At 41.0% G+C, this 27327-nt stretch overlaps 1 protein-coding gene across 10 annotated transcripts in view; it reads left to right on the top strand.

The window, feature by feature from the left end:
• Positions 1–399: 399 nt before the first annotated feature.
• Positions 400–27327, top strand: part of LOC117495402 (mitogen-activated protein kinase kinase kinase kinase 4-like) — a 113729-nt gene continuing 86801 nt past the window's right edge. For 6 of the 10 annotated variants that reach the window (XM_034146630.1, XM_034146627.1, XM_034146631.1 and 3 more), the window contains exons 1-2: positions 401–673; positions 928–993. In XM_034146630.1, the coding sequence (XP_034002521.1) occupies positions 617–673; positions 928–993 (123 nt within the window). In that variant the 5' untranslated portion in view covers positions 401–616. Of the gene's footprint in view, positions 674–927; positions 994–27327 lie in introns of all 10 variants that reach the window. The other 4 variants (XM_034146629.1, XM_034146625.1, XM_034146632.1 and 1 more) reach the window with 3 other exon arrangements.

Here is a 27327-nt window from a genome sequence, read left to right as displayed (position 1 = left end):
TATTTTGTTCTTAATTTAAACATTGTATTCTAATTTGATCTATCTATCTATCTATATATATATATATATATATATATATCATAATCATTACAATATATATACTATTATAACATTACAATATAGCTATACAACTAACAACATTTAAAGGAAGGATAGGATATTATGCCTTGTTTACATGCTGCTGTGTCCTAAACATCTCCTAAATCAGGATCAATAAAGTATATCTTATCTTACTTTAAGTGTGAGGGGGGGCAACAACATCTTGGTAAGGGCCTCAAAAAGTCTCGGTTTGTCCCTGTTAAAAGAGAAGGGGCGGGGAGAAGAGAGAGAGAAAGAGAGAGAGGGCGGGCACACACACACACACGCGCACACGCACACGCGCACACGCACACACACAGAGCGGTGCAGCAGGCCAGGCAGGGCTCCAGTCGGTCGGTATGTAGCAGCAGAGGAGCGTCTGCCCGGGATTACAAAGAGGGAAAAACGCGCCTTGGAGAGCAAATATTGCAGCGGGATTAAAAATAAAACCCACCGAGGATGAGACACACTCCGTCCGCCTGAAGGAGACTAAAAACAAGCAGTTTTTATGCTCAATTATCACCGTTTTTAAGCGAAAATGGCGAACGAGTCCCCGGCCAAAAGTCTGGTGGAGATAGACCTCGCATCCCTGAGGGTGAGTGTGTGTTATGGAGGCCTTTTCACACTGCAATTCATTTTATGATGGGAGTAAAAACATGTAGTAAGCAGTGCTGTTGTTGGCAAAACCCTGTCTTTGTCTTGTAATATCCTGCTGGCATGGAGAGGCCAGCAGAACGGGCGCATTCGGTGCTTACATCGAGCGAACCCATCTGGAGATATGCACTACAGGGAATCAATTAATATAGTTTATCTTTTTAAAATGTGTTTTTTGGGGCTTTTTATATACAGGACCCTGCTGGGATTTTCGAGTTGGTGGAAGTGGTCGGCAATGGCACCTATGGACAAGTCTACAAGGTTGGTGTGATCCTCCATCTGTGTGTGTGTGTGTGTGTGTTAAAGCTCCAGTCGAGGAAACATACGGGCGGAAACTGGAGCACAAACATGCATTTATGTATTTCTTCCCCTCTCACGGTCTCGGGAACACGTTTATTATAACATCCCCCCCCCCCCCCCCCCCCCCTTCTTCTTCTTCACTTGGTGCGGTCTGGACTGGATTATCTCTCCTGACAGTGTTATGGCCTCTCTGCTGCTTCACATCCATTCATTATTTTTTATTTTAACGCTGCAAACATCATCCCAGTTGCACCTATTTCTGTCCCTGTGAGGCCCCTCCCTCCTCCTCCTCCTCCTCCTCTCATCCACACCCCGGCAAACATATTCCTCTCTTTACAATGCTCTGATCAACCCCGTCCGTGCATGACAGCCTTTAAAACCACGCTGACCGACTTGTGCGCCATTGGGTGGGCGGTGTTTCATTGCGCATTTGTGCACATTATTGCCCAGAAGCCCTATTACTGGAGTGGCTCTGTGCTGCAATATTAGTGGTAGTGGTATGCCTGCTCATCCCATCACACACACACACACACACACACACACACACACACACACACACACACACACACACACACACACACACACACACACACACACACACTCACACTCACACTCAGTGGATCAGGCATCTGATGGAGACCCAGTGCTCCTGTAGACCACCTCCATTAGAGATTAGTGTCGGTTTATGCCTGGTAGAAATTAGAGCATAGATTGAAAGAAAAGTGCATTTTTATTTTTCTATGTGGCTGATACTTTACCCGAACAACTGCATTATTTGATACTTTACCCGAACAACTGCATTATTTGATACTTTACCCGAACAACTGCATTATTTGATACTTTACCCGAACCACTGCATTATTTGATACTTTACCCGAACCACTGCATTATTTGATACTTTACCCGAACCACTGCATTATTTCAAACCACAAGAAAGGGACTTATTATGGAGCAATACACAGTTAAGCTAGTATTGACCTGTAAGCATTCACTCCATCTGATGATACACCACACACACTACAAAGCTGTGATTGATTTCATTTGCATGTGGCTACAAAGTAGACCCATATGCATTTTTTTTTCGTGCTGTGTTGCATTGCAGCAACGAGAGTAGACACTTCCCAAGACTTTTGGAACACATCCAAATGCAATCGGTTGACATTGAGCTCCTTGACTAGAGTGTGTGGTGCAGATGTACGGTGACTCAACACGCTGATTGCCACAGTTAAAGCAGGTTTAACAGAAACACTGAATAGATGGTCACGTAAGGGTTTAAATAAGTCAAATAAGCTTTGATTTATTGTTTGGTCACCTTGATTTATGGGCTTTTTATGTTATGTTGTTGCTGTACTGCAAACATATGCAAACCTTGTCACTGATTGCATCATTGAAGCGCATACAGAAGGGATTCTGTCACTTCAGGGTGAGAATACACACCTGGAAAATAGTTGATGTTGTGCAGAAGAAGAGCAGCCACATCCGTAAATTACTAAGCTCCATCTTCAGGCTTTCATGTACCCTAAAATATGTATAAACCAGTCTGTAAGCCTCTGTTTGATGTCGAGATTTCTTTTGACTGATGTTTAAAATGTACTAGACATCTGGTCCCTTGCAAAAAAAGCACATTTTGAGCTTTATTCTACTTCCTGTACGACACAACGGGAACGGGAATAGACACTAAGCAAGTGTTTTGGAACAAATCCATATTAAATCGTTTGACATTGAGTTCCTCGACTTGAGTGTGTGGTGACTCAACATGCCACCGTGAGGGCAGGTTTAATGAAAACACTGAATATGAAAGCTATAGTTGGTCACCCGAGGGTTTAACAGAGTCATATGATTTATTGTTTAGTCACCTCGATTTATGGGCATTTATGGTTATGTTGTTGCTGTGCTGCAAAATATGCAAACCGTGTCTCTGATTGCAGTATTGAAGTGAAGCCAGAGGGGATTCTGTCCCTAAAGGATGAGAAGACACACCTGGAGACGAGTCGATGTTGTTCAGAAACCAGATCTGTAAATGACTCGGCTTTCATGTTCCCCTAATGATGGTGTTAACACACTCATGAAAGCTGTGTAGAATGATGTCTATATTTCCTTTCGCTGCTGTCTGACATGTCACAGGCATCAGGAAGTATAAAGTCAATGTGGACCCTTGCAAAAAAAACACATTTTGAACTTGTATTCCACTTCTTGATCGACACAAACTTGATATTTATCTTGCTTGTTCATAGGCCAAAGCATGTGGTAATCAGAACGCCAAATAACCTCTGTTCTCCAAGAAGTACATTTACGTATACAGAGACATTTTAGGCCATGATGTGACCAGGAGTTTAATCACGTGAATTGCTGCAACAAAATAAAGAGATATCTGTCTGCATCGAGTTTAGAAATGTAGACACTTTTTTTTATCTTCTACAACCAATCATGTTTACTACATACTGTAAGTACGTGGTAATAAGTCATTCAGCGTGAACAAAGCATTAAAGGTAGGGTAGGTAAGTTTGAGAAACCGGCTCGAGATCGCTATAATTTGAAAATACACGACCGGAGAAAGTCTGCCACTTCCTTACAGAGCCCCTCCTCCAACACACACGAACGCGCACATGACCAATGAGGGCACGAGATAAGTTTGTGCACAGATGGAAGGCTGACAGGCAGGTAGGCCATCCAGTTATTTTAGCCGGGCCGGCTCAGATGATTGGTCGTGCTTTTTACAGTACTACGGCTTCCACAGATGACATTTTTTAATGGATTTTTTGTCAAAGCACTTAAGATATTCATTGCTATCGGGATGTTAAGAGCCTTCCATGGAATATAACAAAAAGTGTATCTCGAGCCGGTTTCTCAAACTACCTTTACATTGACTAAGGACTAAGACAAAAAACAATTTACGACCATCTTTCTGTCACATGATGATCACAGTTTGAGAATTCAGGAGTTGAGCAGGAACCTGGATTGTTGGCACAGACTCCTCTGGCTCACATGCTCCAGGGTAAACAGGCGCTCTCAGGCTTACTTTACAGATGTACAATATGGCGTCAGTGTCCATAGAACAATCTCTAGGTCTCCTCTATCTCCACTTCTGCCTCTGGGGATCCCACAAAGTGACCAGCAGCATTCAGAGATTCCTCCGTGGAGACGAGTGTCACTTTGGATCACTTTGTGCCTCCATGGACAAAGAGGCCGGCCCCGAGGCGATTCTGTTGCCTCACAGTGAGAGCCATGAAACGCCTCCTCATGATTAAGAGATGGCTGTTGGGGTGTGTTTTCTTCAGGGTTGGGAAATATGTATTCTCATGCAATTATTAGTTACCTATTCAATGTGACCTTAGAAAAGAAGAAACCAACATATTTAGGATCAGAACAGATTGTATTTATAGGAAAACCTGCCTTTCATGAAGCATATTCAACCGATACACCAACACTGAAACACATGAGCACATACCACAATTTAAAAAAGCAGAAATAAAATCTGAGCTGACAGAAAATGCTCCGTTTTAGTTTAACACACACAGTTAAGCTCACACACACTATTTTATGAACATATAGGTTCACCTGCACAAAGGAACACTGTAATCCTGCTAGTAATCCCCAGTTTCAGAAATGTAACAGTAATCTGATTATTTATATGTAACTGTAAGGGAATACAATTACCTGTTTTTGTATCCTGATTATCTAAACCCATTACATGTAACCCGTTACTCCCCAAGCCTGCATCTTGTTTAACAATACAGCTATTATCACATTTTGATTTGCTTTGAGTATTATTTTTTTTTATTGTGGCTCTGGGAGGAAGGTGTAATTGTTTCATTAAAGAAGGGGACAAGTGTTTGTGGAAACGCTCAGATGCACGGGGACACAAATGAACCGTGACACTTTGAGTTTAGTTCCTCAGGATTTGGTGAATCATCACCACGTGGGCCATGAAGGGAGGATGAACTCAGCTCTTTTTCTGTCTGTGCTGCCTTGCCTTGAGATCATTCGACCCAAAAATGTGTGTGTGTGTGTGTGTCAGTGTGTGTGTGTGTGTGTTTGGGTCGTCACATTACACTTTATCCACAACACTTGGCGATTGGTTGGGTTTCCCCTGCTGTCGATTCGCTGCAGTGTTGCAGCTGTGTGCTCTGACAACAGCTGTGGGGACGGAAAAATAAAATACAGAGGAGGGGTGGGGGGGACAAGCTTTAATCATCAAAGTGTTTTTGTTTGGTTTGGTCTGAAATGTGTCAGACATCAAGCTGGTCTTGGTCAACCATCTGTATTTTTATAATTTCCCCTTCTTTTGAATTATGTTTTAAAGAGGCCTTATTACACTTTTGGGGTTTTTCCCTTTTCCTGTAGTGTAAGTTTTTGTGCATGTAAACGGTCTGCAAAGGCTAACATCCCTGTTCCCTCCAGAGGTAGTTTATCTTGGTTGGTTAGGAAATGGATTGTCGAAATCTTGCATATATTAAAACAAAACAAGGCAGTTTGTTTTGGAAATTCATCAAGAAAAAAACATTCTGTGACTGAAAAAAAACCCAACAAATGGCAAAAAAGAACTCCTACTGTAGATAAGGGTGAATAACCCCAACTTTGTTAACGGCAACCAAGCATAAAAAGGTCAGCGGTCACCATGTTTCTCTTTCCATAAAACAGTGGGAGGTAAATGAAAAATGAACGAGCTGAGGAAGGAGGCAGGAGGAATGTTTAAAACCCTGGGGTAAGACCACACTCAGCATGTGGGGCGGGGAATCCCCCTCTCTGAGGAAATGGTTTAACCCATTTAAGGCTTGCTGAGTTTCTCTGCTTCAGACCACAGCTGGGATTGTTTCAGACTTCGTAAAAGTCCGTAATGAGCAAGCAACTCTGGGTTCTTTCTTGTTTTATTCTCTAAAAAGAGAAAATCTGTTGGTGTGTGTGTGCAGAGGGCTGGTAGATGTTTGTGATTTCATGAAACAAAGTGAGGAAGTCATCGGTGCAGAGAGGAGAAGTTTGGCCTGATTAGAAAACCTCAGCCCGGTTACTGTCGCTCTTTGAAGTTTCCACATGAAATGTTTCTGCACTTCTGACAGTAACAACATATCTGCTGATAAACGGATACGGGATGTCAAAATGCAATGCAGATTATGGTGTTGTTTAGATGCTGTTGCCGTTAAAATCTATTCATTATTGTCATGCTGAAGAAAAACTACTTTAATGACGATATATTCTGCTAATTTTCAGGTTTCATTTTTGTATGTAGTGTCTCTACTGGGACATGTCTCCATGCTTTAATGTTAAAAAAAGGTCTTTATTTTTCTCATACTGCCTCTTTTCACCCTCTGTCTGAAACCAGAGCCCAGTCTGCTCTGATTGGCTAGCTGGCCGGCTCTGTTGTGATTGGTCAACCGCTTAGAGATGTCCAGCCCCTTCGCTTAGAGATGTCCAGCCTATCACGTGCAATGTGTTGGAGCTGTAGCCAACAGAAGCTCGTGTGTTACATAGTGATGTCGCTATATTCAAGAAGTAAACAAAGGAGTCCAATGGAGCCGTTTAAAGCAGGGAGGGAGTGTGTGGGAGAGAAACTCTTGGGATTTTAGCATTAGCAGACCATTTACATGCACTAACATCTATATAACACACTAGTTTGACTTCCCCAGCTTCTCCTCATCCTCGCATTATAACAGGAAAGATGCTTGTTCCTTTTCTGATGAAGTGAAGCTGGGTGTGGCTCTCCACCGTCAGCCTGTCATCATCTCTGCGATCCCTCAGAGGAAACGCACCGCAGAACTTCGCTGAAGGCATGGCAGATCTGTCAGATGCATGCGTGTCTAAGTGCCATGCTTTGAGCCTCTCTTTATTCTCCTGCATCTGGATCTGAAGAAACCTCTCAGTATTTCATTGGTTAAAAGCCCACACGTCGGCTTCATCAGGACAATTATAGCCTTCTATTTGAAACGGGATATTCACTAGTTATTTCTGGCAGTCACAGCCGCAAAAAGACTATTAAACATCAGGGTGTCCGAGGGGTCTTAAAAAGTATTAAAAGTTGATAAATCAATTTAGCGAAAATGAAGGCTATTAAAAAGTATTAAACGGCATTTTCCAAAGTATTACATTTTGTAGCTTGTTTTCAATAAGTATATAAATTGTCCAAAGAGGTTGTATTCTACAGTCTACCTGAATGTAATCATTGCGTAGGTGTGTAGTGTGATTCTGTGTAGTTTATTTATGGCATCCCGTTGGATTTGACGTCATCTGAACAGGACATCGCACGCTCACTGCTTGATATATAATATCTGTATGTATATTTTCTATTTTGTATTTTGACATGTATATTTTATATTTTATTTTATATTTTATTTTATTTTATTTCTATTCTTGTATATTTTGTTTTATTGTAAAATGCCTTTTATGCTGCTGTAACAAAAACAATTTCCCAATTTGGGATCAATAAAGTACGATCTATCTATCTATCTATCTATCTATAGCGCGCGAAGGTCCGTTTACGCCGGTTGTTAAACAACATCGTTATGGGGAAATGCAAGTCTGCGTCCAAATGGTTGGAAGATAAGGAGGAAGGACAATCAATACTGTATATAGTAAATGTGAGGTAAAGTGTGTCGCCAATGTAACCGGTTAGAACTCCAAGTGGCGATGAGGTCTTAAAATGTATGGAAAGGGTCTTAAAAAAGGTCTTAAAAGGTATTACATTTGACTTCAGGATTCCTGCATGCAGTTACTGTTGATTTTCTTTACCAATTTCTCTAACAAATCCATGCATTATGTTTGAATTTAGAATGGCCTCATATGCTCTTTCCTAAGATAGACCATTCTGGCTTTTACAAAAGCTGAAAACACGGTAATTTTTGGGTCCCATAATGCTTTAAATAAGGGCTGCAACCAATGATTGTATGTATTGAGTATTCTTTCAAGTAAACATTGAATGCGTGTTTTATGACCCAAATAACAGGGAAAAGTCTCCAGTCCAAAACTCCAAAATATTCAATTAACAATGAAAGCAGCAAACCCTCACATTTTAGAGGAAAATAACAATGAATTATCAGCGTTTTGCAACATTGATTTATTGATTAGCAAATAAACGTTTACTATTGATTTATTTCCAGTTGACCGACTAGTCACTTCATTGACCAATGGTTTCAGCGCTGGTGCCTCGAGGAACTTTCTGCTAAGTATTTAGAGTTGTTGTCATGTGAAAAGCTATATATTAAAAACATTAAAGGGGTTCTATTATGCTTTTGGGGGTTGTCCCTTTCCTGTAGTGTGTTATATAGGTTTGTGTGCATGTAAATGGTCTGCAAAGGCTACAATCCCAAAGTTCCCTCCTTTGTTTACTTCTGTAACATCAGACATCACTACGTAACACTCGCGCTTCTATTGGCTAGCATAGCACATAGTACGTGATAGACTAAGGGGCGGGACATCTCTAAGCCGTTGGCCAGAGCCGGCCAGCTAACCAATCAGAGCAGACTGAGCTCTGGTTTCAGACAGAGGGTGAAAAGAGGTGCTGCAGCACAGGCAGTATGAGAAAAATAAAGAGCTTTTTGAACATTAAAGCATGCAGACATGTCCCAGAAGAGACACAAAATACTGATATGAACCTGAAAATGAGCTTAATATGTTCTCTTTAAATATATCAACCCATATCTATAATCTGCTTTAATTAAAGTATTACATGCCTCTTAAATATCCATTATTTCCTACTTATTCCAGTTCTATGGGGAGCTATTTATAGTCCGGCCCTCGCTCAATACAGTGAAACTACAAAGCTGTCAGAAGGAATAAACTCATGCAAAGCTGGCTCACAGACCTTCCGGCTATTCAAACAGGAATGTTAGTCGTGTCTGCGGTGACCTTTCATAACGTAGGAAGTTAGTTCGGCTGCAACCAACAGCAGCAGCATAGCAGTAAAGTCTCCCCTGGGAACTTTTCTTTACAGTCAAAACTGTACTGTTATCTCCCGTGACCTTTCAGTCAGAAGAAGTGGAAGCTGTGCGACTGATAGCGTCAACAGGAACTTGACTTTGTTACGATTTATGATGCAGAAGTCGGGCAACTTATCATTGTTTTCAATGTGTGTGAACAAATACTGATTCTAACCATACACACCAGAACCCAAGGAGACGTCTGTAAACTTCTGTTAGAGCTCTAGTCTATTGTTCTGGCTGATTTAAGAGGCTGTTGACATCGTTATGTCAGAATGCATGAAAAAGGTTGTTGTTTCGAGCAGTCAGAGGATTAATTGCTAGAAAAACGAATTCACAACTATAAATAGAGGGATTATCTTGATTGGATAATTACAATCCCATTAGTCTTGATACACTGACTAAGACGTGTTATTAGTAAATGTATACTGACATATAGTCCAGCCCATAACATGTTACATTTATAACAAAAAAGCAGCAAATCCTCACATTTTAGAGGTGAACACAATTAATTGATCATTTCTTGATAAATCACTTTCTTGGTCGAAGCACTGCCACTAAATATCTCGGCCAAGAATAAATAATAACGATGTATTAAAGGTAGGGTAGGTAAGAATGGAGAAACCAGCTCGAGTGCGCTAGAATTTGAAAGTACGCAGCGTAAAAAAATCTGCCCCTTCCTTCAGACTTCCTTACAGAGCCCCTCCTCCAACACACACGAACGTGCACATGACCAATGAGGGCACGAGATAATTTTGTGCACGAGATGAAAGGCTGACAGGCAGGTAGGCCGTCCAGTTATTTTAGCCGGGCCGGCTCAGATGATTGGTCGTGCTTTTTACAGCGCCACGGCTTCTACAGATGACGTATTTTTATGTATTTATTGTCAAAGCATTTAATATATTCATTGCTATCGGGATGTTAAGAGCATTCCATGGAATATAACAAAAAGTGTTTCTGAAGTGAATTACCTACCCCACCTTTAAATGCAATTGCAAGTGCCATCTAAGAGTGATTAATGGAGGATTTTTTTTACTCCACACAACGGTGGTGTTGTTGATAATGAGTCTGTTAGCAGTGGAGCTCTGTTTGCTAGCTACAGTGAAGCTAAAAATAAGAGCGTCAAACCCATATGGCAATTAACTGTTAAGAAGCAAAGATAAAATGTTAAAGATGTATCAAATGCAATCACAAGTATTTATAGACTTGTTTTTTATTCCACACAAAGGCGATATTTTTCATAGCATTGCTATTGAGTCTGTTAGAAGTTTAGTTGTGTTTGCTAGCTACAGCCAAGCTAAAATTAAGAGCGTCAAACCAATACAGCAATTAATTGTTATGAATACCTCAGCAAAGAAAAAACATTAGGTATATTAAAAGCAATAACAAGTAGTTTCAAGGAGCAATTATAGAAATATTTCTTTATTTCACACAAAGGTGACAAACTTCGTAGCGTTGCTAATGAGTCTGTTAGCAGTGTAGCTATGTTTGCTTGCTATATTGATGCTACATTTAAGAGCCTCAAACCAATGTGGCAATTAACTGTTATGAATACCTCAGCCAAGATTACACATTAAAGGTGTATTAAATGCAATCACAAGTGGTATAAACAAGTATTTATAGACTTATTTTTTATTTCACACAAAGGCGACATCCTTCATAGCGTTGCTAATGAGACTGTTAGCAGTGCAGTTATGTTTTCTAGCTACATTTAAGAGCCTCAAACCAATGTGGCAATTAACTGTTATGAATACCTCAGCAAAGATTAAACATTAAAGGTGTATTAAATGCAATAACAAGTAGTTTCAAGGAGCAGTTATTTAAATATTTCTTTATTTCACACAAAAGTGACGTTCTTCGTAGTGTTCCTAATGAGTCTGTTAGCGGTTTAGCTTTGCCTGCTAGCTGTAGTGGAGCTAAAAATAGAAGCCAGAGCTTCAGACAAAATCTGGGTCACATTTGATGCTCACTGTGAGGACTGAACTGTGCTGCTGCTGATGTGTCTATGTATCCACTGATAATCCCCATATTTGTGTGGTTTTATATCAGGTTTTCAGGCAAATGCTAACATGGTTTGTGGTAACATAAATCTGACATCTCCCAAAGCACTGATTTTTGACAGTAAATGATCAGTTTATGAACTAAAAGAATCAGAATAATTGTCCGTAAACTGAATGGAGATAAACAAATTCAATATTAGACTGATATAAACTCATATTCTTCCTATCCATCGACTGGTAATAACAGGGTTTACTTTCATAGACTTCATATTCAAAATAATATCACACCTCGTATTGATTATAACTTTGGCACCATAATGTGGTTTGACTTGAATGTGGTGCTTCTGTGCATCAGACAGCAGGGTTTAAAAGCATAGATTACATTAGGTTGTATATCCAGTATTATATCGATGAAATATGGATTGATGAATCATGATGTAAGGGGAGCAGAGGAAGGTCAGACGCTCCTGAGCATCCCTCCTCTTCCTCCTCCCTGTTAATGTTGAGGGGAGGGGGTTTATGGAATAATGGCTGTAATCCCTCAGCAGGACACGGCACACGTTTAGAGGTGTGTGTGTGTGTGTGTGTGTGTGTGTGTGTGTGTGTGTGTGGTGTAGTGTGTGTGTGTGTGTGTGTGTGTATGTGTGTGTGTGTGTGTGTGTGTGTGTGTGTGTGATGTGTGGGTGTGTGTGGTGGTGTGTGTGTGTGTGTGTGTGTGTAGTGTGTGATGTGTGTGTGTGTGTGTGTGTGTGTGGTGTGTGTGTGTGTGTGTGTGTGTGGGTGTGTTGTGTCGTGTGTGTGTGGTGTGTGTGTGTGGTGTGTGGTGTGTGTGTGTGTGTGTGTGTGTGTGTGTGTGTGTGTGGTGTGTGTGTGTGTGTGTGTGGTGTGTGTGGTGTAGTGTGTGTGGTGTGTGTGTGTGGTGTGTGTGTGTGTGAGTGGTGTGTGTGTGTCTAATCCGGCCCGTACCCCTCCTTCCAATATCAATATTGTGATAAGGCGATCGTGTGTCAAAATATAGTGCTAAATAATGTGCTTACTAAAACAACAGACAATTATCTCGTCTAGTAAAAGCTTGGCGTCACTCAATTGCAAAAAAAGTGGCAATTAATAAAACACAATGAAATACTATATTACATAAACATCTCAACATTCCCAATAATGCATTTCATTAATGAAACTCTAACTCTTAGATATTTCAACTTTTAGACTATTTTCATCATAAACCAAAGCCTATAAATGTCTCGAATAAAGTGGTAACAGCTATTTCAAATGTGTGCCTGTTCAGCTGTATTGGATTTTGTAAAAGAAACAAACCTCAAGGAGTTGGAGAGCCTAGCAGAGAAAAACAAATAATTCAGATTATATTATGGGTGCTTTTTTTTGCTAATCGCCTCAAATATAAATGCAGGCGGAGCAACAGGTGTGTTGGACGCTGCTGTAATTATCATCATAATTAACAATTTTACCCTTTTTAATTGTTTTGGTTTCATGTCTGCTGGCTCCTGTTACATAATGGAGCTGCAGTATTATGGTTTAATGTGTAGTTGTGTGGAGCGATGGATGCTCGCAGACTGCAGACAGATGGCTTGTTGTTGAAGAGACGAAGAGAGATTTAACCTTGTCTCGTCTCTCAGTGAAGCTGGTGGGTTTTATAAAGGGACGAGAAAGAAAGCATTGTGGACGAATTCGCTGACCAGATGAAATGAGACTCTTTTCATTAAAACATTATATAGTAAATTAAAAGAATAACCAAATTGGAAACGGAATACCTTTTAAAATTATAATTATTTTGTGACGGTTGCTCCATTTTAGTATGAAATAAAAATAAAGGAATAAAAATACATATACATCACAAATTAAAGGTGGGGTAGGTAATTTTGGAGAAACCAGCTCGAGTGCGCTAGAATTTGAAAATACACAGCCGGAACAAATCTGCCACTTCCTTACAGAGCCCCTCCTCGAACACACACGAACGCGCACATGACCAATGAGGGCACGAGATAAGTTTGTGCACAGATGGAAGGCTGACAGGCAGGTAGGTTACATGGCAGCATTGATCACGTCTGTCACATAGACCTGTTTGCGATTAGTGGGGCTGGTTCGGAGAGTCATTCTGTGTGCCATGAAACTCAGAGAAGATCAATATGAAAATAATGAGCTATGACACAGAGGGAGAACTCTGCAACATGTTTAGCCTAGCTTAGCAAACATTATCTCAGCGTATAGTGAACAGCAGCGGAGAATTGAGCAGAGAGTGTTGGAGATGTCTCTCAACAACAAACCACAGTACATTTTTTCCAGTCCTCGAGAAAGCCGAAGTTCAATCAGATCTTACAGTTTGTTTTGTTTCAGGAGTAAAACATATCTGTAATAAAGCAATACCTAAAAATCCAGCACATGACGTGGCCTTTCATCAACAAAAAACATGTTACACAAAGCTTTAAACACGGGTTTAACATCACTACTATCAGCTGAGCAAGGCCAGTCGGATAGGACATGAAAGGCTGGATGCAATATATTTATTCTCGAAACAGCAGATGAGATCACGAGGCACGAGATAAGTTTGTGCACAGATGGAAGGCTGACAGGCAGGTAGGCCATCCAGTTATTTTAGCAGGGCCGGCTAAAATGATTGGTCGTGCTTTTTACAGTATTACGGCTTCCACAGATGATATTTTTTTATGTATTTTTTGTCAAAGCACTTAAGATATTTATTGCTATCGGGATGTTAAGAGCATTCCATGGAATATAACAAAAAGTGTATCTCGAGCCGGTTTCTCAAACTTACCTACCCCACCTTTAAGTAAAAGGTAAATCGCCTCTAAAGCAGAGGTTCAAATAAAAATTCACATTATAGAATTACATTTACTACCTTTTTATTGTAAAAAAAACCAAACCAAAAATGATCATCATAATGGCCGAAGAGCCCACAGACTGCACTCATTTAAGATTAGTCAAACTAATCGTCTAATAGGAGCAGCTGTTATTGGAATCCAGCAAAGCCAGCAAATTAATTATTTTAAGATAAATCTCTTTTTTCCCACGTCTTGGGCTGTCAGACGCAGGTTTGAAATTACATTTAAATGTGCTGCCAGCCGAGTGAATGACACTTTTTACTTCCTTTTCCTCACCTGTTTCCTTTTTACTTCATCTTCTTGTTTGTCTTGTTCTATTTCTAGACTGACAATTACTCAAATATTCCTTGATGTCCTTTAAAAAAACAAAACAGACTCCATCTATTATCTTAAAAACATTTCCAGTAAAGTTGGAGTAGGCCTTAAAGAGGATTTATTAGGCCCATTTTCAGGTTCATATTTGTATTTTGTGTCCCTTCTGTGTCATCTTTACATTAGTTAATGTTCAAAAAGGTCTTTATTTTTCTCAAAATCGCAGAGAAACTCCCTCTGAAAGAAACCTTCAGATTTAAAGGTCACCTATCATGCTATTTGTAGGCAATAGCATAGGTCTCAGATTTATAAAAATATATAAAAAACATGTCTATGAAGTGTTTTGCTCAAAATACCAAACAGATCACCCATTCTAGCCATGCCTCATATCCCTCCATTTCACTTCCTGTTTCAAAAATGCTGATTTGGGGTATAAAGCTTAAAAAATTGATTAAAAAATAAAGAAGGAGGGGTCTGAGCTCATGCGACCCGGCAGCTACTGTCTAAACTAAATACTGCCGTGATGAAACGCCATATCATGGATTATCAAGGATTATCTCTGAAACAGTATGGAGCTCAAAGGCTTTCTCTCTTGCCGGTTCTACCACAAGGTGAGTTCCTTTTTATTTCCTGCTTCTTCACACATGCTCTCCAGTACAGGTTAGCTCTGAGTGTTAGCGATGCTAATGTAAACACCGACCATATTACGTCCAACACAGTCGGGCATTGTTTCTGATAGCAACTTTCTGATAGTGCCGTGGGTCCACATTTCAGATATTACGTCATATCGGACGCAAATCTGGATCAGCTCCGTTGTACCCCCGTTTTTAGAGATTTGGGTACGGAGGAAAAGAGAGAGGGTTTTATTTTCTGACGCTGCGTGAGTTCCCCGACACACCGGGGACACATATTTATGTATACAAGACATCACAAAGTGCATTTTGCATGATAGGTCCCCTTTAAGCCTTTGCAGACCATTTACTGTACATGCACAAAAGCCTTTATAACACAATAGAGGAAATGAAAAGCCCCAAAAAGCATAATAGGGACCCTTTAACTCCTTCAGGCTCTTAGGGTTGAGTACCACTTTGCTCCAAAAACATGCATTTAAGTTGATGAAGTTAAACTGCCTCAATGTTCTTCTATGGCTAAGAGCATCAACATGCTAAATGTCGTAAGGAGGCTGAGGTCATGGGGTTATGTCTGTGTGAAGAGTCTGTTGTATGACTTAGAAGAAGGGCGATTTGTAGTTTATTAGGTTGATTATGTCTCTTGGTATGGACAGACGTCTCTTTGTGTTTGCTCCTCTGTCCGACATGCTGACAGACGCATTATTGTAAGTTAAGGTTCAGCTTTTTAACTGCAAGCACGGTTTTAAGTTCTGGGTTCAGAACATTTGTTTGATTTATAATGTTTTTACAGACAGAGAAGGGTTTGTGTTGGTTTCAGTTAGCAAAAATATTTCCTGCATGGTAAATCAATCAGGCTTCAAAAACTGCTGACGAGCCACACATATTTGACGTCCATGTGACCAAGTCCAGATGGAGAAGGAGGAAAAGGAAAATGGATCATCCAGAAATCTAAAAAAGATCTATCTGATGTTAAAGGCATCACATCATATTTTCAACAAGTATCAGGACATGTTTTGGTATCCAAGAGGCTTCTCATTAGGTTTAATCAAGTTGACACTGTTGCTGTTTGAGCTAAAGGTCGATGTCATCACGCTAAAATGCTCACAGTGCTGATAATAAGCCACTTAAATGTCTAGACAGTGTTTAAAACCAAAGTTTAGCATGTTATTTTCACATTTAAACTGATATAATTCATCACCTGGGAACCTTGAAATCCGTCTAAACAACAACACTCAAAGTTGGTAGATTTAGTTGCTCTGTTAGCTAAATGCTAATGTCATTATGGGTAAAACAAGTCTGACTTCTTGGTCGGGTTAAAGGAAAAGTCACAGTACCACCAAAAGTAAGTCAGATTAGTCCTCTGGGGACCATGCATTGCTGTACAAAATGTAATGGGAATCTATCAAATAGTTGCTGAGATATTGCATCATATTTCAGCCGACTGACAGAAATTGCAAAGCTACGGTTGTTAGCATCAGTGAATTTACAGCTGGGAGCACACATCTCATCATGCTGAGTTTATTTCCATTATTGCAAAATCAACCCAGCTCCAATAGAATCCATCATCTGGCGTCTCTTGTTAGCAGATGATGTGATTATAAAAAGTCATAAAAATGTTTTTCTGTTTGACAATGAGCCACATTGAAGTCATCTGGAGGCACTGTACTTTAATGGCTGGCAGTAGTCAGCCAGTTCGAGCTGCTCTCCAAAGTAATAACACAGGAACTATTGGAATTTGGAGGGTAAGGACACGATAAGAGCGCAGACACAGTAAGACTGTGTTTCTGCACTTGAATTTTGCTCAGATTGAGACAAATAGTGATTTTGAATAGTTGTTGTGGTGTTTCTCGGTTTGATTTTGAGATATTTTCATAGCATAGCATTTCTCTTCATGAGTGAGTGAATCAGATTCCCCCATCCTTGGATTCGAGCTCAGCTGAATGCTCATGACTCATGCTCACACACACACACACACACACACACACACACACACACACACACACACACACACACACACACCCAGTCATATCTCCAAGGTCAGAGGCATCAGTCACGCATGTCCAGTGTCTCTCGATGGTTTTCATGCCTCTCTCTCTCTCTCTCTCTCTCTCTCTCTCTCTCTCTCTCTCTCTCTCTCTCTCTCTCTCTCTCTCTCTCCCCCCCCTCTTTCCTCCCAAGGCTCCACCCTTATTGATTTTCCACAGCTAGCTAGCGTCTTGTACAACGGGCCCTTCATTCTGTTATCTTTGACCTGGAGCTGCCTGATAAAACCCAGTGAAAGCCTCTCTGTTTGGAGCCAAAATGGGCGCCACCTGGGCTATGTATGCTTCGGTCTGGGTATTGAGGGGGGGGGGGGGGGTTAGCTAGATATGGAGACGTGTTTATGTTCACCAGTGATGCTGTTTCAAATCAGTCTAACTAGATATCTACAAAACAACCTTATATGTGCTGATTAGTTAACAGAGATGTTCTTTGTGTAGCTTATTCAGATTTCCCTCCCAACCTGTTGCCCATCTCCCTTTTGGAGGGAACACGGGGATTTTAGCGTTTGCAGACCATTTACATGCACACAAACCTGTTGGAGTTGGAGTTCTACTTTTGCGTTTCCACATCTTTTCATTTGCAGAGTCGTAGGAGTACAATGTCATTATATCAGAGATGGAGCTCATCAAATGAATATTATGTTGTCACTTTTCTCCCATGCATTTTCTACACCATTATGACATTTGTCCATATCAAGCTTCTCATCATGGCTTCTCCTTTCTTGCCGGACTATTTACTTTATGGCTTTCACACTGCTAACTAAAAATGGAACAGAAAAGAAGAGCTTCAGATTTGTTTCGAAGATCATTTTCCGAGACAAAATTATGTTTTTGTGAGAAGAGTTGAGGCTGACTTTCGTCCGGGCCTTCAGCCACTGAACATTGGCTCTGGCTAACTGCTGGACCAGTGCAGAATAAGAAGTGGACTCAAAGGCACAACACAACATCCCTCCTGTTGGCTTATTGCCCTCTTGAAACACACACACACACACACACACGCACACGCACACACGCACACACACACACACACACACACACACACACACGCGCGCGCCGGTTAACTCAGCGTCTGGTTCAGGATCTTATTGGCAGTCGTTGGCCCGTCTGAGCTTCTTGGGTTTAAGCGTGTGGACATGGTGTGTGTGTGTGTGTGTGGGGTTACTGTACATGCGGCCATCTGGAGAGTAATGACAAAGCTGCTTCAGGGAAGGGGGGGGGGGGCTGTTTGTCCCGAGTACAGCTTAAAGAAGTCTTGAGGACAGATTGCTTAACTGATGGAGAAGTATAGGGTTAGTGAGTTTTTTGTTTTAAAGTTTAAATTGTTTCCTATTTTAAGGAAAAACAAGTGTGTGTTGTTTATGAAAAACCTGCACCAGGGTTTTGACTTTGTCTCATTTTCATTTGAAAAACACACTCATCTTCTTGAAATGTTGCCGGATGTCTTCTAATTATCAGTGATCAGTATCTGAGTGGATTGGAGGTCAAATGAAAGCCGTTCAGTTGCGGCGTCATGGTTATCTTTTTATGTAGTCATGGTTTGTTAAAATGGTTTGTTTTACGTTGGTTCAGTTTCTGAGTTTTCAGACGAGGTTTTCTGGAAACGTCGTCACATAATTCAAGATTAGATCTTCAAACTTTGAGGTTCTTCCAGGAATCGGATATTATTTTTTAAAATAAATAAAAGCAGCAAATCATCCTCATAGAAAAGGTGCTATAAACAGCAATTTTTGAGATTTTATATTGTAGACTCAAATGATTAAAAAAGTTGTAATTTACTTTTCTGGCCAAGTTAAAGGGGACCTATCATGCAAAATGCACTTTTGTACGTCTTGTATACATGAATATGTGTCCCCGGTGTTCCAGGGAACTCACCAAGTGTCAGAAAACACAACCCTCTCTATTTTCCTCCATACCCAAATCTCTAAAAAAGGGGCTGCAACGGATCTGATCAAAACTGATCCAGATTTGAACACTGTCCTGACGTCAGGACGGTGGCGCTACGGCTATTGGGCCAACTCCACCAATCAGGAGGAGACAGCCACGGCCATTGCCGTTCGAAAGCGCTGGAGACGCTGTAGTACATATGCCAGGCCTGTAGATGGTGCTGTTCTCACAGAATCAACCCTTGCAAAAACAGAGCTAAAAAATGTCAAATTGAGCAAAATGAGGCATGGCTAAAATGCATGATCTGTTTGGTATTTTGAAAAAAAAAAGTATAAATATGCCTTATATAGGTATGGTCCTACACTATATTATTATAATATAGCATGATAGGTCCACTTTAATATAATTATTAACTCATTTTTCCCCCACTCCAGTGCATGGTAGTACATGTCTGTCACAATCTACAAATATGATCCTGATAATGAGCATGATGTCCTCTTTAAAAGTAAACGGTTCAATACAGCACATCTGTTTGTTTGTTTGTTTGTTTTGTTGTTTAACTGCATAAGCCTTATAGGGACATGGCTTCTTCTCCATTGTGAGTTGAAAAAAAGACTTTTCTTAGAAACTTACAGGATAAATCTGAGCTTTTTGTTTTTATTTCTCTACTAGCTTTTCAGCCTTTCAGTCATTGTGTACCTATTTGTCACACGCACACGCACACGCACACACACGAACACTTGTTGCCGTAGTGATAATGAATCCTGTTTTCTTCCATGGAGCTCAGTAGCTTCTTTGAGCGAGGCAGCTGGCAGGACGCTGACAGCCTCATTAGCTTTTTGTTTTCATCTGCTTCAAAAACACTGTGAGCCGTCTGAGCCGGTCACATGACCTCAATCCCTGCCGCGTGATTGGTCCGCAACAGTGAGTCTCAGCCAGCTGACCGGAACCCAGGCCTCTGATTGGACCAGCGTTTCTCAAAGCACCTCGTCCTGTAGCCGGGCAGACTCTGTGCAAAAACTCCCATGAGTGCTGAAGGGTTTGAAAACACATTTAGGCTGCAGTGAAGAGAGTAAGACGGTTACAAGTAGAAGAAGCTATTTGCACATAAATCCTCCTACATATAGCAACTGAGTGAATATATTCTACATTCACTCCTTTCAAGTGAATATACAAGGAGCTACACATTGATTTTTTGCATTAATCTGAATGACACTTCTTAACTTGATGTTTAAATGAAGGGTTTTGACGAGCTGAGGACACACTCTGATGTGATGAGATAACAGGTCCTTAAGATAAAGTGAAAACCTGAACTTAAGATACAAGGTTATCTTATCTCAAGGCTCACACACACGCCCTCCTTGTCCAGTTTATATTCAAGATTCAAGGCTTTTATTGTCATGTGTACTTAGCTACAGTGTAGATATGTCAATGGAGATCTTAGGTCACAGGCTCCTCCAACAGAGCAACACAATTTAACAGATACAATAGTGCAAGAAGAGTCTATATACAAGTAATTGGAATAAGATATATTAGATATAAGTTGCAAACAGATGAATGTCATGGATGTTCTTTCAAAAGTTCAGGAGTATATGTGTAACAGTTGTAAATATACAGTGGTGTTTAGTGTCAAGTATTTCTTTGTAAATCATTTATTATAATCACACAAATTCTGTGTTTTCTATATAATAATTCTGTGTTGTTCATTTATTAAATACCTGACTAGGTCTGAAATCAGTGGGCGGAACCCCCAAAATTAGGGATGTCCCGATCACCTTTTTTTGCTCCCGATCCGATTCCGATCATTTTATTTTGACAATCTGCCGATACCGATTTTTCCCGATCCGATCTTTATGCTATGCATTAAGAGAAAAAAAAGGTAACAGATAACGGCTGGTCATCCAACGCGATGAATTCAGCTATCTTGGCTGTTATTTTGTTGGCCTTTTCACTGTTCTGGGGCAGTTTCTCTTTCCTTTTAAAAGTCTCTGAAAGTGTTGGTTGTTTCAGTGCCGTTACCTGAATGGCCGCTGTGTACTCGTCGTGTTGTTGTTGGTGTTTGTATTAGATTGGTCGTGTTGAACGTAGCTCTGTTCTTTCCACCACGCGGAACCCGACTCCCGAGTCACCAGCTGAACGTAGCCTCTCGTTAGCTTACTGCTACTATTAGACACTGCGCCCACTCTGTTGCCAGATTTGAGAGAAATAAGCAACCAGGTCTATGAAAACAAGCCCAAAAGATGCAACACATACATGATGTTGTGTAATTTTAAACCAAAACTAAGGCCTCAGGATGACTTCAAGACGTGAACATGGTCATTTTTGTTTTGTAACATTAAATAAAATAATACAAAAATTCCCGATCCCCGATTTTTTTCTCCCGATTCCGATCTTTTGAAAATCACGTGATCGGCTCCGATCCCCGATCACGTGATCGCATCGGGACATCTCTACCCAAAAATGCGGTCACTGTACACAGAAGATTATTTTTGTGCGGACTTCCCCCCCCCTTCATATTGTGTCCCTCACGTTTTCCTCTTCCCTTTTTGTGAATGTGTTCCACGTGAGAGGAGTCGGTGTGAGGGATAACTAACACCAGGGTGTCCGCGGGGTCTTAAAAAGTATTAAAAGTTGATAAATCAATTTAGCGAAAATGAAGGCTATTAAAAAGTATTAAACGGCATTTCCCAAGGTATTACATTTTGTAGCTTGTTTCCAATAAGTATATAAATTGTCCAAAGAGGTTGTATTCTACAGTCTGCCTGAATGTAATCATTGCGTAGGTGTGTAGTGTGATTCTGTGTAGTTTATTTATGGCATCCCGTTGGATTTGACGTCATCTGAACAGGACATCGCACGCTCACTGCTTGATAGCGCGCGAAGGTCCGTTTACGCCGGTTGTTAAGCAACATCGTTATGGGGAAATGCAAGTCTGCGTCCAAATGGTTGGAAGATAAGGAGGAAGGACAATCAATACTGTATATAGTCAATGTGAGGTGAAGTGTGTCGCCAATGTAACCGGTTAGAACTCCAAGTGGCGATGAGGTCTTAAAATGTATGGAAAGGGTCTTAAAAAAGGTCTTAAAAGATATTACATTTAACTTCAGGATTCCTGCATATACCCTGAATATAATAACTACTGATTTGTTATATATCTGTTTTCAGTCAGTGAATACACGGAGATCAGCTCAACGGTATGCTGGCTCGGGTCTCATCCTTTTAACAAAACACAACGCAGACACCGCTAATCAACACCGTGAAACATGTGATCATGGCAGGCGCAGTGTGTTGATGATGCAGCGTGCTCTCTGTTGTTGTTGTTGTTGTTGTTGGTGTTTGGATGTGTGTTTCCTCCAGTACAGTCAGCAGCTGGTCCTCGGGTCACTGTGAGGTCTGGCACTGATGCCCTCCTTCTGCTGTTTCACCTCCACCCTCCCTCCAAACATCCTCTGTTCACAGGGTTGCCTTGGAGGAAAGCTTGTTAAGTGTTTAACGGTCTAACACTTGCTGTAAAAATAGACGGGGATATCGCAAAAGGAGCTACAGTGTCTGACTCTGCAGAGATTATTTTTAAATTGTCATGAGTTGATTCAACCGTCGAACAAGGCGTTAATGAGCATTACTTTTTTACATTTTAATTTGATTATATATGTTGCATTGTTGGAGGAGCTCCAACATATCCCTTAAATATCACAAATGTCATATTTAAAGAGGACATTTAAGAGCTTTTTGAACATTAAAGCATGGAGACATGTCACAGTAGACGCACTAAATACTGATATGTACGTGGAAATGAGCAGAACTGTTTTATCTGTCCATCACCTGCTGCTTCAGGCTTTAGATGCTCAGTGAACTGTAGAAAGAGCCGGCTTCAGCCACTTGGAAACTCATGATCCAGAACTAACTCTCCTCCACACACACACACACACACACACACACAACACACACACACACACACACACACACACACACACACACACACACACTCACACTCACACTCACACTCACACTCACACTCACACTCACACTCACACTCACACTCACACTCTCACACTCACACTCACACTCACACACACACAGAACAAGCCTGGACATGTCTGTGCACACACTCACTGCTCCACCTGTGTTAACCTGCTCTCTGACTGCAGGCTGCTGAAATACCAACAGGTGGTTTGTTGGTATTTCTCCAACAAAATGTCAAGATTGCAATCTAGTAATATCATATCATTGGTCAATGAATTATGTTTCATTCATGTTCTATTACCATGTTTGTTTGCATTTTTAGAGGGCATTGCGTGACTTTGACATGTCTTGCTTTTCCCAAGTGTTTTTAATTCAAAGTATTGGAAATCTTTGATTTATTTTTCTGTTATGATTTGAAGCTTATGTTTTTCAGACTTTATCCGATACATAATATTGCAGAAGTAGCTGTACTATAGCAATATAAGGCATATTTAAACTTGAGTTGGAGAGCTAAAGAGACATAGATGGAGACATTGTGTGTGTGTGTGTGTGTGTGTGTGTGTGTGTGTGTGTGTGTGTGTGTGTGTGTGTGTGTGTGTGTGTGTGTGTGTGTGTGTGTGTGTGTGTGTGTGTGTGTGTGTGTGTGTGTGTGTGTGTGTGTGTGTGTGTGTGTGTGTGTGTGTGTGTGTGTGTGTGTGTGTGTGTGTGTGTGTGTGTGTGTGTGTGTGTGTGTGTGTGTGTGTGTGTGTGTGTGTGTGTGTGTGTGTGTGTGGGGGTGTGGGTGTGTGTGTTCTTTCTAGTTCATTTTGCTCGCTGACCTTTGGATATAACTTTGACCCTCCTAGATTTGTTTTGACGGATTGGCAATTGACAGCATCTGGGAGTCTCTTTGTCTGATATACACGATCCTTTGCATCTATGACTTGTGCTCTAAAATGTTTTTTCTCCTTGGAAATAGCTTTACTCTCTCTGAGAGATATTTATGGAATATTTCGGAGTAAGACCGGTCACAAAGGTGCTTTAATGTCCATATGTGTTGCATGCATTGCACACAAAAGAAGTGCTTGGACTCTGAGAGTTAGTGATAAACTAAGAAAAGAAAATATATGAATAGAACATTTTGCAGACTGTTCACCTATACTTTTAGCAAGACCACTAAAGAAAACCCCACATTGCATCATGTTTCATGTTTGCTTAGTTTATGTTTCAAACTATGTGAACATGATTTCAAATCTAAGTTTACTTTAGAAAATATACAAACATTGAATTACTCTCAAGCCGCTGACGGTTACACCCTGGAGCAGCTGATTGTCCTGCGTGTGGGTTGTTAACCCGGCTCTATTTTAACATCTGAAATCATTGTTATGTTTTCCCAACTTCACCATGAAACATCTGATTAAAGGCTTTGTAAACTTCTTTTTCCAGAAGAGAGCCTTGGGCTTTTCTGTTTTCTTTACCCACGTACCCACCCACAGTCACAAAATCCCCATAACTGATGATGATTTACCAAAAAAAGTTTGTGAAAGCACCAATTGTAAATCTCTACAGTGCTCTCACAATATAATCTATGAAGTATTTCGTCAAAATATTCAATCAATCAATGTTTATTTATATAGCCCAATATCACAAATGTTACATTAGTCTCAGTGGACTTCACAGTTTGTACAGAATATCAGTATGACAATACGACACCCTCTGTCCTTAGACCCTCACATCGTACAAGGAAACACTTCCAGAGAAACCCACAGTTTAAAGGGGAACATGGGAGAAACCTCAGGGAGAGCATCAGAGGAGGGATCCCTCTCCCAGGATGGACAGACGTGCAATAGATGCCGTGTGTAAATCAAAGAGATAATACATTTTACAGCGTAGGTAGACCAAATGTTTGGAAATGCATGTGTCTATAATAAGAAGATGAATCCATGAGGATGTCAACAATCCTGTGGGAGCCATCAGGGAAGTAGTATGAATGATGAGAGTCAGGCAGGACCACAGAGACAGGTTCAGCCACGACTCGAAGTCCAGGACTCAGATCAGGACTCATGATAGAGGATCCAGGACACAGGACCGCAGCATATTGTAACGGTGTAAAGGTTTTTTTCCTGATCTCCCAGCCCTAAATACCACTTAAAGAGAACATATTAGGCTCATTTTAAGGTTCATAATTGAGTGCTACATAGTGATGTCACTAAGTAATCAAAGGAGTCCAATTGAGGAGTTTCAGGCACAGAAACCTATATAACATTACAGGAAAGGGAAAACCCCAGAAAGCATTATAGGGCCTCTTTGATATCTTCATTATAACTCATGCAAGTCTCCTTTTACATTTTTACTATGTTTGATGATGCTGGCTTGTGTTCGAAGCTTCTTCAAATTCACAAAAAGTTATAAAAAGACAAATAATCACTCAACCTGCTGACCATGTGAGAGCTTTTTGTTATACAAGGCAGAATCTGTAACAATTATGATTACTTTTTTTTTGTTCAAAAAACGGTTTTGAATATCTAACTGTTGATGTTAATCTAGGATCAGGGGAAACGAGGACAGAGGCTTTGTAGAGCCCTCAATAGGCGCTTTCACACCAGAGTACTTTTCCCAGTATAGTTCCAATATAGTTCCGAAAATGTGCGTTCACACCAAAAAAATCCGGAACTAGAACTTAGTTCATGAGAACCTTTCTACCCCCTTTTCAGTCCCTGCTAGAGAGCAGGTACTTTCGTGGGAGAAAAAGGTTCCTATTTCTGATTGGCTGGGCGGATTGCAAACCACGCCCCGTAAAACTCCCAAAAAGTTTTGTGAAGCCGCCATTTTATTTTCCTCGCATTAGCATTATTAGCATTAGCATTAGCCCAGCGCACAAACGGAGAGAGACTAACTTATGGCAACACAAAAGAAAACATGGGAGCGGTGGAGATGAGGAGGTGTCGGCGTTCTGGCGATTTACTCAGAAGGCTTCAGTAGAAGCTGCTGGGAGTCCCAGCAGCTTCTACTGAAGCCAGTCCCCAACTCCGGGGACTTCCGGCCGGGGACTTCGGGTGGCACTATACGCCGTGAAGTTGTTTGCGGCCTGCCAGTAAACCCAAAGCAGAAGAAGAAGTGACGTCAGCGGCTTCATTTGCCTAATCCTCCCTCAGGGAATTTATTCCGGTGTGAACGCGATCTGTACTTAGTTCATGAGAACTAAAGAGTTCTCATGAACTAAGTACAGCAAAGTACTTGGTGTGAAAGCGCCTATTGACAAACTTGTGATTCCTGGCTCTGTAAACAAGGAAAAGATTGTGTGAGTGTGCGTGCCAAGAGTTTTATGACTAGGATGATCTTCCGTTCATCCACGTCTTTATTTTGTCTTTTTATATTGTTGACAAAGTGCCAGACTTTCACAGATGCTTTCACTGCTTGTAAACACACACACGCACACACACACGCACACGCACGCACGCACGCACGCACGCACGCACGCACGCACGCACACACACACACACACACACACACACACACTGTAAATCTCTCAGTCAAGACAAAGGGCTTCATTTTTTATCATCATTGCTCTGCGGTGACATCACTCTGTAATTGTCTCTTTCTCCGACTATATCTTCTCCCGTCTAACCGCCATCACCCCTCCTTCTTCTTCTCCTCTTCCTCGTCTTCCTCCTCTTCCTCTTTAACCATGTGAGTGACTTGGTTTCCACCCTGCTCCCCATAGTAACTTGTGTTATGTTTGTCCGAGGCTCGGAGAGGAATGGGTTAGCGCTCTCAGCGGAGGTGATAATGGAAGAGTGAGGCTCTGCTGCTTTCTTCTGTCTCTCTTGGGTCAATAGGTTTTTATTGATGGTGGTGTGTGTGTGTGTGTGTGTGGTGTGTGTGTGTGTGTGTGTGTGTGTGTGTGTGTGTGTGGTGTGTGTGGTGTGTGGTGTGTGTGTGTGTGTGTGTGTGTGTGTGTGGTGTGTGTGTGTGTGTGTGTGTGTGTGTGTGTGTGGTGTGTGTGTGTGTGTGTGTGTGTGTGTGTGTGTGTGTGTGTGTGTGTGTGTGTGTGTGTGTGTGTGTGTGTGTGTGGTGTGTGTGTGTGTGTGTGTGTGTGTGTGTGTGTGTGTGTGTGTGTGTGTGTGTGTGTGTGTGTGTGTGTGTGTGGTAGCAGCAGCAGCAGCAGCAAAGGTGTCATCTTAAGAGTGTCAGCCTCAGGTCTGATCCATTACTGAAGCAGGTTGAATTCATCTTATTTTTAGATTCTTTGGTTCACTTTAATGTCAGTTTTCCACATCCATTTAACTGCAAGGGCCAACGCTTTAATGTGTTTCGCCTAATAATAAACAGTATATTGTTGTAGCTTGGATAAAAACAAGAAATAAAATAATATAAGCTACCCTGCACTTCAAGAAATTGACATTTTTACTGTTTTGTGACATTTTGTGCGCTTTCAATCAGATTTATAATCACTTATAAAATCGCCCTTTTTGTCTGATATCATGTGTCAGAATCATAATTATCACCTGGTTTGTACTAAGATAAAGAGACAATAAAAAAGTCTACCCTTGAATGAAGCTGTTTTTGGTAAGCTAAAACAAATTTGAAGGGTATTTGATATCCTGGTTCCTTTTGGACGAATGAGGCATTTTTGTCTTTGCGTCCATAATGACTGATGACTCAGACAGGATGAGTGTGTGTGACTGTCTGGATGAAGGGCCTCCAGCTGGGAGAGT

Source organism: Trematomus bernacchii, unplaced genomic scaffold (genome assembly GCF_902827165.1).
Source record: "Trematomus bernacchii unplaced genomic scaffold, fTreBer1.1, whole genome shotgun sequence".
NCBI lineage: Eukaryota > Metazoa > Chordata > Actinopteri > Perciformes > Nototheniidae > Trematomus > Trematomus bernacchii.
Note: the sequence above shows the minus strand (reverse complement) of the source record. Positions and strands in the feature narration are given on the sequence as shown.